A 13,413-nucleotide genomic window follows, 5' to 3' on the forward strand; every position below is an offset into this window, starting at 1 on the left:
CCACTTATTAACCCACCGCTGTAAATGGTTACCTACGTCTCGTTGTTTGTCACCGCAGGTTCTCTGACACCTGCTTCCTTGACTCTGACCAACAACCAACATGTGACGCGTGCAAGCCCGGCTACACGGGAAGACGCTGTGAAAAGTGAGAGAATGAAATATTTGATTGTAAATTACTGTCGACTAAATGGCAAATCTGTCACTTCTCCCACCATTTTTTTCAGATGCGCTCCTGGCTACCAGGGCAATCCCCTTCTGCCAAATGGAAAATGTGTTCCTCACCGTGAGTACATTTTAGTCAAGTTTCTCGAGTTTTGGTTGCCCTTGTAGTAGAGTTGGCAGAAGAATGTGCTCATGGCGCAGGTATGCTGTGCTTTTGGACCTTTGCCAGGTGAACTTTCCACTCCATATGTCTTTGTCTTCCCCCTCCTGCAGAAACCAAGTGTGATAACAGAGGAAGCATCAGCTCGAATAGCAGGCCATGCAGCTGCAAGGTACACATTGCATGATTAAGTGCCGTGTGAAACACTACAGAGGAGACGCAAACCTATTGTTACCTATGTCATTCTTTCTCTGTTTCTGAATCTGACTTTCCTTAATATAGCCGTTTTTATTTAAGGAATGAGCCTGAGCCTGGCATGTGCATCTGTTTTGTTTTTTTTCCCCCCAGAACTACGTGGCAGGCGCTCAATGTGATGAGTGCAAGGCAGGCTTCTTCCATCTAACAGAAAACAACCCCGAGGGCTGTCTGCGTTGTTTCTGCATGGGCGTCACCAAACAGTGTGCCAGCTCCACTTGGAGTCGAGATCAGGTATAGTAGATACGATTAGCCAAGGGAGGGAAACATATTTTCACACAGACGGGCTGTATCAGCAAATCTTGCAGGCGCTAAATGGAGCGGTGTGAAAGCGACATTTGTGGTGACCCGTGAGTGTTCAAAGCTACCGTCTTCGTTAACCTGTGCTCCCAGGTGCGAGGAGGAGTGAACGGACGGCTGTTTACGCTCACCAACAGCGGCAACACTCGAACTATCAGCGAGGGTATCTCTCAGAGGGGCCCCTCAGAAGTTGTCTACCGCTCCTTTTCCAGCATCCCCGACGACATCTACTACTGGGTCGTGCCTGAGAGTTTCAGAGGAGATAAGGTGAGATAAATCAACAAGGTACGGTCGAAAGCATGTAAGGGCAGGGAGAAGATCAGTCAGGCGTTTCATTCAGTCCTCAGCGTTCTGTCGCCCTGAGTCATGTCTCAACACATTCGAGTGAAAATGACTGGACCTGCCCGTACAGCGGAGGTCCTTTGAACTTTAATTTCACAGTGAAGCCCAACAAAAATCTTCTCACTCCCTTTCCACTTACCCCCAAGAAATTAGGCTGAGGCAAGTGTACGCCTCGTGCGCAAGAGTATCCTGATCTGTCACAGAACAAATACTGTGAGCTTTTCTTTTCTCAATGTTGTTACCAGGTGACAGCCTACGGTGGGGAGCTGCGCTACACAGTGCATTTTGAGTCACTCCAGCGTTCCCTGGTGATTGATGGTCAGCCAGATGTGGTTCTCCAGGGCAATGGCATCTCTCTGGAACACTACTCCCCTACCAAGCCCCTACCACGTGTGCCACAAACAGTCACTGTGACGTTCAGAGAAGTTTGTATCATTCTTGCAAGTACATCGCTATGTCTTCACCCACAAATCCAAAGTAGGCTGAATTTATCCGTTTCCGTCCTGGCAGTCTGCATGGCGTCGAGCTGACGGGCAACCGTGCACACGGGAACACCTCCTTATGGCTCTGGCTGATGTTAGTGCCTTGGTTATTAGGGCCACCTACGCTGACAACATGGCAGAGAGCAGGTACATTTCAGGGACTTTTCTATTTGAACAAATTCAAGGAGAATAAATTGAAAGATGGTCAAAACGAATGTAAAATTGCCTTTCACAGTATATCAGACATCAAAATGGATATTGCTGTTCCGCACTCAACTGGAAACCAACGTGCCCTTGAGGTGGAAGAGTGTGCATGCCCTCAAGGATACAGAGGACCGTCTTGCCAGGTACACAAGGCTCATTTCAACCAATCACGCTGGTCTGCTGAATTAATCACTGTATTTTTTTTTCCGATTGCAGTTGTTGAGACTTACTCCAATTGACTGCTTCACAAAACAAAGATTCCCCTCTGTTGTGCGCTTTGCTGACCTTGGGTGTTCTGCCTCGGTTTTACAGGAATGTGAAGAAGGCTACACGCGGACCGGCTCTGGTCTTTACCTGGGCACTTGTGAGAGGTGTGACTGCAACGGGTACGCCAGCGGCTGTGACCCGGAGACGGGCAGGTGTCTTGTAGGTTTTTATGTTCCTCTTCCGTCTCTAATTATATTTCACTGTTGACTTCTTTCATCTCTGTGCAGGAATGCGATAAGGGTTTCTTGCCAGAGCTCAACACGTGAAAACAAGCTCTGTGTACACTGTATAAACCTTTGAGTGAATCTCACCGCTTTGTGTGTGTGTGTGTCTTTCTTTCTGTCTGTCTGTCCGTCTGCTGATAGCAATGTCAACACAACACTGACGGGCCACGGTGTGAACGGTGTCAGACTGGTTACTATGGAAACCCAGCAGCTGGAGCTGCCCAGGCCTGCCAGCCTTGCCCTTGTCCTGGAACAGCATCCAGCAACCAGTGAGTTTGTCGTCTTTTTTTAATTGTTTTGAGGAGGGTCAGTTCTGGTACTATTTCTGCAATAATGCGGAAACACTGGCAACCTCTTCATCACGTTCACGTCGACGAGGTCGAACAAAATCCTTACTTCAAACACTGTTCAAACAGATTCTCCTCAACCTGTTATTTGGACTCTGATGGTCAGCCAACGTGTAGTTGTCCACCTGGATACACTGGCCGACGCTGTGAGAGGTACACCCCGCCCTGCCTCCATCTGCTGTACTTTCTCCCTACATCTTCTTCTCGGGCTCATTTTGACACTGCTCTGGGTTTAAGTTCACCGAGTGGGCCGGCAGCAAAGTTAAGCGGGGCTGGCACTAGCATTCATTGCCTCTAGTTGTTGGAAAGGGATGTACGCATGTCGGTGGTGTACTTTAGCCATGTCTTTTTCCAACACTGGACATTGAACGGTTGTGGTACAGGAATCGGTTATCTTTGAATTGGCATTCTCTATCCCAGTGATTCCCAACCAGGGTGCCGTGACACACAAGCGTGCTGTGAGAGGTCATCGGGGGTGCCGCGGAAAATGACCCAATTTAATTTTCTTTGTCAGAAAAGTAATACTTATTAATCGTAAATATATTTTCTGATCTGTCTATGCCAGTGACGGATGGAAAAATTAGCGGCAAATGCTCTTTATACTGTATGGTAGACTGTTGCCCTTCACACAACAGAATAGGTCATGACTTTGTGGTCCATTAAATCAGACCCCCGATTTCACGCTAAGTAAATCAATATGAGTCATTTGAGCCGAGATGGTTATTTTACTATTCGTACTTTTTGTGACATTTTTGTTTGGTGGTTTGCCGTGCAGTTTTTCTCATGTAAAATGGGTGCCCTGGCTCACTGGCGGTTGGGAAACACTGCTCTATCCTGGGCTGCTGGACATCTCGAATTTTAGTCATACTATCAACAGTTTTCCTCTGGGATTGACTTTTATTGTACTTTTTGGGTATTCATCAGTAGTTTAGGTGGTGAAAGCCAAGCGCAAACCATTGTGTTGTATGTGTTACCAAAATCTTTAGTTTGGTTTGTGGTACTTTTTACTTTGGTCTTCTGCTTCAGCTTGTGTGCTTTGCTGGTTGCCAAGGCTGTGTTGGCTCTTGTGTCTTTTCATCTCCGCACAGACCACATACACTTTCTGGGTTTCTGTAGCATAAATGTAGATGAGACATTTATGAGGACAGCTGTCTGTCTGAAAAAAAATCTTTGTAGGTCTGATGGCAAAGATGACAAAGGAGACTTGGGTGGATAATGATAATCATTGAATGTCTTTGCGAGCAACAATCCTCATTGTGCTGTTTTGACATTAAGAGAAGAGATGCCATCTGCAGACAGTTGTGGGGACCCTTTCCATGAGAAGCTGCTCGATGGCAACCTTCCTTTGGGATGTGGTGCTGAAGCAATATTCAATTTCAGCGTGGATAAAGAGATAACGCCTTTCGGCAGCGGAGATACTGACCATGTTGACTACCACTGGCCCGATACCACTGCCCAAACCATCCTCTCGACCCGAAAAGTACTTTCTACTCCTTCTCACCACCGAACGACCCTTTCTGCTTCAAAGAATGGGACGGGCATTGTTTCGGTTGCTCCCAATAAGTCGGCCACCAGACTCCCACCACGCTTCACACCAGACCCAGACAGCAGACGGTCCAGCTTTCAGCACTTGCTCCGCCTTCACCTGAACACCTTCAATCAGCGTCTCAGCATGCTTGAGAGCAACACCCTTGATATGAGGGAAAGCATTCATAGGATGGAGGATCAACAGATTAATCTCAGTTCCCAGCTGAAGGAACTTATTGCCGTTGAGTCAGCTGCGGAAAAGACCAAACGGGTCACCGAGCTCGAGAAGAGCTACAATGACATGGAAGCCCGATTGAGCAGACTCGAAGGAAGGCTGGAGATCCTGATTGATGGCTTCACAGCCCTGGCTCAGGAGATGAACAAGATCAAACGTGCACGACACACGTCCCGTTCGCTCCAGGAAAGGATGCCACTGCCTTCACTTAGCACAGTACTTGTGCCCCCAAGGTACTCAACCACGCACCCTCCAGGCAAAAGAACAACAACAAAGAGACCACTCACCCATCGAGCCACGGTACTCCAAAGCATACCTACTCCAAGTCTCCTTGATAGTAAACCCACCACTATACCCGGGAAAGAGAGAAAAATGTTGACGGTCTCCGCAGAATCACTGGAAAACACCACAACATGTGTCACGTCTCCATCCAAACATAAAGTCTCTAATTCTAAACCGAAGCTAAAGGAAAATGTCAGGAGTGCCGCCCAACCGCAATCTCCAACTAAACCTTTGGCTACAGCAAAGCCGGAGGCGAAGGGACGAGTGAGCAAGTCGCCCATTGGGTCAGCTAAACATGTTTCACAATCGAACCAAACGCGACTGAATCAAGTTCAAGATAAGGTAGCAGTCACAAAATTTCAACTGGAGCCTCCATCTCACAGAGAAACCGCCCAAAGACACTCCGCTAACAGTGGACGAGATAAAGCATTTCGATCCGATGAACCGCTTGACAAGACTGTCCAAAGGGGAAGAAATGTTCAAAACACAAATTCTGTCAAGGTTGTGACAGCAAACATCAGGCTAAACACAACCAAAACAACTGTGCCTTCGCTTCGAGCTAGAAAAAAGAATCGGAACACACCAGCAATAGTAACATCGACTCCTGCTAGCTCCACGGCCACAATTGCAAACAATTCAAAGAAAATGAAAAAACGAACACGAGCTCCCGGTACAACAAAGGCAAGAACCTCAAAGAAGTCAAGCGCAACCACCAAATCCACATTGCATCACAAGCAAACAAAATCAACAACTGCCGTAAAGTCAGTGAAAAAGCCATCGTCGAAAGCAAAAGCCAAGGCTCGAGTAGCAACCAAAAAACAGCAACAAAATGACAAGAAACATTCAAGATCTGGGATTTTGGACCTACTGAAGCTATTGAAAGGAGGACATAAAAACCATGCAGATGGTTCTCTTCATGTTGTCCTGGGAAGGCTGGCCATCCCTATACGCATTATCCCTGATGACTAGACTGTATTGTGCCATGACTCTTTTTATTTTTGTTTGTTTTGTTTTGTTTTTCTCGCCATCTCCTTATTTATACTTAATCTAACCGCTTGTAAGGAACCTGATGAAGGGCTTTGTTGTACGTCACTGTCTGATATTTGCTTGTGATTTCCCCCCCGCATTTTGTAATTTAAATAAAGTAGTTGTCTGCTATGAAGAGATGCATTAGTTTAGCATCAGTACAAACCACATTCCAGTGAAGTTGGGACATTGTGTTCAATGTAAAGAAAAACAGAATATAATGTTTTGCAAACAAAGTTCATTGAATACACCTCTAAGACAAGATATTTAATTTTCAAACGGATATTTTATCTCATGCAGTTGTTCCCAAAGAGGTGGCAATGGCATCTCTCGGTGGGATGTTCCAAACGGGTGTTTGATGAGAATTCCTCAACTTTTTTGCCAGCCTTAACATTCTAACGTTATGATGATTTGCTAAAAACAAGAAAGTTCATCACTTTGAACATGAAATATCTTGCAGTGTATTCAATTAAATATAGGTTGAGAAGTCATTGTATTCTGTTTTTATTTATGTGTCACCTCATGTCCCAACTTCATTGGATTTGGGTTTGTACTTATTTCAGTTTTCTTGATGACTGGACTACCTCAAACATTGCTTTGTTAATTAATTTTTGAAAAGGTCACATCTCTCAAGTGTGCTAGTGTCCTTAGTGGCCGCAGTGATAATTTTGGGAGGTTCTGTGTGGACGTATAGCTTTTGCTTATTGATGGTGACTTTTAACAAAAGTGGAAAGATACATTTTTCTGTGTCATAGTAAATCAATTTTAAAAATCCCCAAATGTGTCGTTTCAAGAGACAATAAAAACATGTTTCATCTCCATTTTGTCCCCAGATACTCAAACACACGATCATTCTTTTAAACACAGCACATTTGTTTATCGATTGGCAGCTGATGACAGTTGTATTGTAGTTTGCTATATTTGAGCTAGAATCTTCCACGATGATTCCGCCTTCTGAATAATTGGTCTTCGTGGGCTGTCACTTGCAGATCAATCAGACTGAATTTGCTTGGCACAATTTTTGTGTATTCTGTTGGATTGCTGATAAGAGATACCGGTATTTGGTTCGCTGAAAGTGCCGAGCTACTTCCCGCCATGGAGCAATATTCACATACATGTACAGTATGTCACCATTTTAATTTATTTTTTTACCTTTCTTATTGTTGTCAGTTGAGTTGCACTAAAAGTGTATGCTCAAATAAGTGGCCAATGTTTGGTGGATATTGAGAATCAATGGCGTGTCTCAGATGTTAGACTAGTTTGCCAGCATGGAAGCAGTTTGTTGGCTGTTGACCTTCGGAGCTGCCATAGGACAGGTGAGCTAAGGCTTGATATCCTCAAGGCAACCCGCACAGTCGCCTCTCCTCTGGTGGTAGTGCTTTGCATCTGGCTGGGGTCAAAGGCACATTATCCTACTAACTGTCACACTTGCAGCCTTGGCAAGTCTCTTCTTCATACGCTTCGCGTCTTGTTCTGCAACTGATTGAGTTACCTTCCCAATGTTCCTGTTCAGTTCCGTTCTTCTGTGCGTCAAGCATACGTCATAATGTATGTCAGAGAATCACTTTCCGGGATATGTTGAATGAAAATTGTGTCTTGGGCTGTGCTTTATGCATTTCTGTGGCAAACAATCAAAAAAGCTTTTTGGTCAAGCTTTTTTGTGCCAAGTAGGACTATGTTTTTGTATTATGAATTGGAGCCATGCTCGCTGCAATGCAGTTATTGTTCCTGAATAATGTGCTGTAAAGGATGGATCCTCACTTAGTAATTGTCTGTTTGCTAAAAGACATAGATTATTAAATGTCCCAGGTTGCGCAGTCCCTTTCACTCACCCTCATCACCCACTTTTTTTTTTTTTTTTTTTTTAATCCAATCCAGATGCGCACAAGGATACACGGGCAACCCATTGCTTGGACAGAAGTGTATTTCTGGCAACAATGATGTCAATGGTAAATGCTATGCTTTGATACGTATTATCCCACCCAACTATGGTCTTGACTGTGGTGAAGAAAAAAACAAACAACAACAACAAATGACACTGTCTTCAACTATGTGCTTTGATGTGCGCTCATAGGTAACTGCGACCGCTGCGATCCAAGAGGAAGTGAAGGCTGTAGTGGTGGCTCTTGTCGCTGCAAAGTAATAACAAGTATTTATTTTTGTCATTTTGTTGTGTCATGTCTAATTCATACATAGTATGGACTGGACATAAATTGCCCTTTGCATCACGATGCTTATGACAATCCTACTATCTTATAGATGAATGTTGAAGACCCTTCGTGCTCCAGGTGCAAGCCCAGAACCTTCCATCTTAGCCAGCAAAACAAAGATGGTTGCCTGTCCTGCTTCTGTATGGGTGTCACTCAGCAGTGCTCCAGCTCCAACTACTACAGAGACCTGGTAAGCACTGCAATCTGGAAACGCTCTGAAATAAGGCCCTGGTTCCCACTTCATTGGCGGCACATGGTGAAGCGGTGACAAAAGAGCAAAGGTTTATTGTCAATCAAGTAGCATTTGCCGCCAAGAGAAATGTGACGTTAGGATGAAGCCACCACACCAGAATCAAAATAGCCTGTCTACCATTTCTCAGGGAGTTATTTGGGGCAAAATGCATTTTCTGTGGAGAGAGCGAGTTGCCTCATGGGAGAGGCCTTGCAAAGGCAATAAACCCTGCGGTTTTGTTGGTTTCCACCTCTGCAACAGCAGCTCGTCTCCGCGTTCCATGGCCATGCAGCAGCAATTTTTGAAACGGTTGTGTAAGACGCTTTGGTTTTAGAAGACAAACTTCAAATCTCGGCAGCTCAAGGCTCGCTTCACAGTCAACTGGATTTCTGATTACTGGGTCCAGTTTTTTCTTCCCAGTTCCAGGATGTGTATTTCTCATGAGCCACGTTGTTTTTACAAATGTGTTCCTGCAGGTATCATCAAAATTTTCTCCAGGGAACTTCCAGGGATTCGCGCTGGTGAACCGTCAACGTACAAACCGCATCTCCACTGGTTTCACAGTTGAGGTTTCCACTGAGGGGACTCAACTGTCTTACAGCAACTTTGACTACCTTGGACAGGAGCCCCACTACTGGCAGCTTCCTGGGGTCTTCCAGGGAGACAAGGTCAGTACCCAAAGAGCTTGTGGGCATCTGGAATTTGTAGACCTCTCAGCTTCTTGCTTGACTTGTTTTTCATCAGCTGTCTCTTTTCTACACGCAGCACGCATCAAATCACTTGAGTTGATTTCCTTTGTATGAAGTCAGTTATTTATTTTTTGTTTGTTCTTTTGCTTTGACGACGTGTAGAAAGATTCGTCTTTTACTCGTATGAAACGAGCAGAACAGGTATGAAAGTGGTACCAGTGGCTACTGTGTGTCTCTTGGATGCATACGCTCGGCTGGCATGTATCAAACTTGTGGTTGCTCATGTGTATTTTAAACATCGATGCACTTAGAAGTTGACTTTTGTGCGGCTGCAGTCTTTTCCTGATGCCATATGAAAGTCAATTGAGCAGGATGATATTTTTACAGCAGGGTTCCAAGTTCATCATTATCAAGTCCTCTCACACCATTGATGCACAGATTAGCTTGACAAGTAACATGACGTACATTAAGTTGGCAAGCGGAGACCCAGGCTGAACATTTTCAGTACGGCGGCCAGGGTGACACAACTTGTCATCTCACTCATAGCATTCAGTTTCTTCCTGTTTATAATATATGTACGCGCGTGTGTGCGTGTGTAAGATTGGTATGCATATGCCTTTAATTTCATGAAACTATGGCTGTAGATGCCGAGGTAAACAATGACTTTTTGGCCTTATTGTGAATATTTTTGAATCTGCATTCAGATCAATTGTATATTTACTCTTTTAATGTGCCGTTAATATCAACACGGCTCGAAAATTGACACTGGAATGTGATGGTGACGAAAACAAGAATTTGAACTTGTACCTGTCGTCTTTCGTGAGCTCCAACGAGGTGTGGATGAATCACACGTCGAGAATATTTATGTGAATGCTCAAGACCTTGCAAAATGTTGTTGGGTCAAATCTGCTCAATCTCAGAGTTGAATTGAGAAGAGATAGCGGACTCGTTTGTGTGTGCAGTGCATGCTCTCACTCTCTAAAATGCATGATTAAGCATGACCACTACTTGCAGTCATGATGCGTTTGGTTTGGTTTGACAACTCTAAAGCACTGACGGGTCAGCTTTCGTGTTAGCGTGGTTACGGATCCTCTGGCTATCCCCACTTGATGCGTCCTCAGGGGGACATCAGACAGCTGGATAATGAGGTCTGGGCACTCCTCTCAAACTTTTCCCGTCCACAATTTCCACTCTCCTCTCGTGTTCCGGCATCGTCCTCTTCCTCATCCTCGTCCTCTTCCTCTCGACGGCCTTTGCGTAACCTGAGCCCAGCTGCTCGTCCTTCCGGCATCTCCTCTTCAGTTAGACCTGCTAGACCCCAATCATATTCTCCGGGCCATGCGTCTCATATGCAGGTACTCTCTGCTGGAGATTGTGAGAGTAACATTGTTAGTTCCTTCCCCATCACTTTCTTCCTTTTCTTTTGGGTTGTGGTTTTGCTGTCAATCAAGACCGAGAACGCAGTGAGCAAGACGACTGGCCGTGCTTCTGGAGGGGGCAGCAAGGTACAGGAGAGCAGCTTAACTGACTGACTTTAGGGACCAAATGCCCTGAGTGATTTAGCTCCTGATCGAAAAAGGACGAGTTGAGCTACTGTCACGTGGCCTCTGTGCTCTCATCAAGCACGTTGCAACTGTGCACTTAGAACAGCATCGGTTTGAATGTCGTCTGTCCTGCCGTCTGTTTTAAAGCCACCCTCAGATGTCTTAAGCTGTCATTTTCACATTACTGTGAGTGGAAGTTGTCAGACGGCGGGTTAGTCGGCAGCACAGTTAGTCGGAGCAGTTGCCCGTTTTCCATTTCACTGTTTTCCATCTTATCATCACAATAAAGCGAGGAGGCCCTTGGCCCAAACTAAATGCTGGGCATAATAACCAATGAAAGTGGAATCACACCATAATGTGCCCCGAACACAATCTCACGAACGGCCGTGTTGGAACAACAATGGTCTTCTTTAACTTACAACAGCGGTGAATGCCGTCATGATCCGGACACTGGCGCGTTTGTCATCCACATATGATCGAAAAAGGACGAGTTGAGCTACTGTCACGTGGCCTCTGTGCTCTCATCAAGCACGTTGCAACTGTGCACTTAGAACAGCATCGGCTTGAATGTCGTCTGTCCTGCCGTCTGTTTTAAAGCCACCCTCAGATGTCTTAAGCTGTCATTTTCACATTACTGTGAGTGGAAGTTGTCAGACAGCGGGTTAGTCGGCAGCACAATGGCTGATTTATTAACGCCCCGGAGCGTGTACCAAGAAAGAATTCGACTTTATGCTCTGCATTCCTCCTCCTCGGCTTGATCTTTGCCTGCTAGCCTCTCTCCATTTCTGTGGCTCATTTTCCTTTTATTTCCCTCACCCCTTGCCTCGCAGTACTCTCTGGTCTACAAAGGTTTCAGCTTGCACCAGGACGATCTGCTCTACTGGCAGCTCCCCACACAGTTCACAGGGGATAAGGTACTGTAACTCTGGGTCAAATCCCCCAGCGCAATGCTTCCCAGCACCTTTTGACCCCTCTTTGCTTCATCCCACTCGTCGGGTTTTCCCATATGCATCTTCTGTTAGAATGTTTTTTTTTCTCTCACGATATCCTTTTTTGACAGTTCTTTTTCACATATGCTCCAATATTTTTCCTCATTAATTAAGTCGTATGGTCATGAGTATTAAAAGCTGCTGTTAGATTTGGGGGTTGGGGGGGGGCGGGGGGGATGCTTTTAAACATTTTATTTCTGAGTTGGTAGATTCAAACTAACAATAACTAAAACAAAGGATTTTTTTTAGCAGTACTTATTTTTTCTGTCTCACAGAAGCAGTGGTACAGAGCCTACATTCAGCCCGAAAATTGTTTTTCTGAAGAAAAGAAAAATGCACAAATATAAATCAATTACCAAGTTCAATTTTTTTTTTTCCATAAAGGCAGTGGTCCTTTACTGCTCTTGAACTTTTTCATGTGAGGGTATATTTTAGAGGACTGACAAAGAAACAAGTAAAAACAAATAAGAAATATAAATATAGGTCACCATTAGCAATACTTCAACGAGCCCGGGCATATTCCATTATCCGATAAGTACAAACACAGTGCCATGAAGTGCATGTGTTCATGCATGATGTCCTAAAACTGAATAAAGTTCTTGTGAGCACAGTTGTTTTCCATGCATTATTGGACATAATAGGTTGGTGATGAAGCAGCACTTTGCATCGCTGCCCTTGTCCTTCGATTTCATGGTCCCACTGCGGCTGGGATGAATCTGCTTAGGCTAGTGACATGAGACTAAGTTCGATTCATGCCCCTTTATGCAGTCAAGTATTTGCTCGTTGCGTATTTTTTTTCTTGCATCATCACCATATGCTGTTTCTTTCATTGTTTTGGCAATAAGTCTTTAAGTCTGAAACAAAAATTTCTCATTTGGGTCATTTTTTGTGGCTGCGATTTAGAAATTTGGACTGTCCTCGTTAGGCCTTGGTCGCAAGGTGGGCTTGTAGCCCAACACAGTGGCGTAGTGGTCATGGGCCATTGGGCCACCATTAATGTCGATCCCTGTATTTTCAGGATTGTTACAGCCCCTCCATTTCACAATACCACGATAATCTGCAAATTAATTTCATGTGCTTCTGATTCAGCTTGGCTGGGAACCTGGTGGCGTTTGCTTCCATTTACGAGCACTTTGTGATGAAGCAAAATGTGTTCATTCTACTTCAATCCTTTGAAGGTGGGCTCTTATGGTGGCAAATTGAAATACACAATCTCCTACGTGGCTGGATCAAGAGGAACTCTACTTGAAGATGCAGATGTACAGATTATTGTGAGTACGCCTCTTCTTACTGGTGTGCAAAGTTTGGCCATAGTAGCTTTTCTTCACCTTCTTATGTTGTTCCGATAGGGTAATGACATCACTCTGGTAGCTAGACAGTCGTCGTGGCAGAGAAGGCAGCATGGCAGCAGAGAGACTCAAGAATTTGAGGTTGTCTTTACCGAGGTAAGAAAACCAGCCAACAGACAATAAGATGCGTTGAAAGTGGAGCAGTTGCCCGTTTTCCATTTCACTGTTTTCCATCTTATCATCACAATAAAGCGAGGAGGCCCTTGGCCCAAACTAAATGCTGGGCATAATAACCAATGAAAGTGGAATCACACCATAATGTGCCCCGAACACAATCTCACGAACGGCCGTGTTGGAACAACAATGGTCTTCTTTAACTTACAACAGCGGTGAATGCCGTCATGATCCGGACACTGGCGCGTTTGTCATCCACATATGGTTAATTATCAGTTCCAGGACCTTGTTAATGAGTCTATTTCTACTTTTAATTTAATGCTTTCATGCACCGCAACAAGTAATGTCACAATCAGGAGGTCATTAAACGCTTCTCTGTTTACATGCCAGCACAGCATGAAAAAGATCAGCCTTGACAAAAAGTGCAAATTGGGCACTGTGCCCTGCCGTGTGGACGAAGCACTTACTTGGAA

At 44.8% G+C, this 13,413-nt stretch overlaps 1 protein-coding gene across 16 annotated transcripts in view; it reads left to right on the forward strand.

The window, feature by feature from the left end:
- hspg2 (heparan sulfate proteoglycan 2) overlaps positions 1-13,413 on the forward strand; it is an 84,199-nt gene that overhangs the window by 40,350 nt on the left and 30,436 nt on the right. For 9 of the 16 annotated variants that reach the window (XR_015101883.1, XM_086120509.1, XM_086120525.1 and 6 more), the window contains 19 exons: positions 59-145; positions 225-283; positions 436-494; positions 671-811; positions 971-1,144; positions 1,465-1,644; positions 1,730-1,848; positions 1,937-2,048; positions 2,218-2,331; positions 2,538-2,665; positions 2,813-2,896; positions 7,692-7,762; positions 7,888-7,952; positions 8,073-8,213; positions 8,732-8,923; positions 10,066-10,449; positions 11,319-11,402; positions 12,656-12,748; positions 12,827-12,922. Coding sequence is in view for 15 of the 16 variants with exons in the window: in XM_086120509.1 (XP_085976635.1) it covers positions 59-145; positions 225-283; positions 436-494; positions 671-811; positions 971-1,144; positions 1,465-1,644; positions 1,730-1,848; positions 1,937-2,048; positions 2,218-2,331; positions 2,538-2,665; positions 2,813-2,896; positions 7,692-7,762; positions 7,888-7,952; positions 8,073-8,213; positions 8,732-8,923; positions 10,066-10,449; positions 11,319-11,402; positions 12,656-12,748; positions 12,827-12,922 (2,383 nt within the window). In the remaining variant the exon portion in view is untranslated. The remainder of the gene's footprint in view (positions 1-58; positions 146-224; positions 284-435; positions 495-670; positions 812-970; positions 1,145-1,464; positions 1,645-1,729; positions 1,849-1,936; positions 2,049-2,217; positions 2,332-2,537; positions 2,666-2,812; positions 2,897-7,691; positions 7,763-7,887; positions 7,953-8,072; positions 8,214-8,731; positions 8,924-10,065; positions 10,450-11,318; positions 11,403-12,655; positions 12,749-12,826; positions 12,923-13,413) is intronic. The other 7 variants (XM_086120576.1, XM_086120611.1, XM_086120618.1 and 4 more) reach the window with 3 other exon arrangements.

Source organism: Hippocampus guttulatus, chromosome 1, assembly GCF_054856545.1.
Source record: "Hippocampus guttulatus isolate MCC_2025c chromosome 1, RoL_Hgut_1.0, whole genome shotgun sequence".
NCBI lineage: Eukaryota > Metazoa > Chordata > Actinopteri > Syngnathiformes > Syngnathidae > Hippocampus > Hippocampus guttulatus.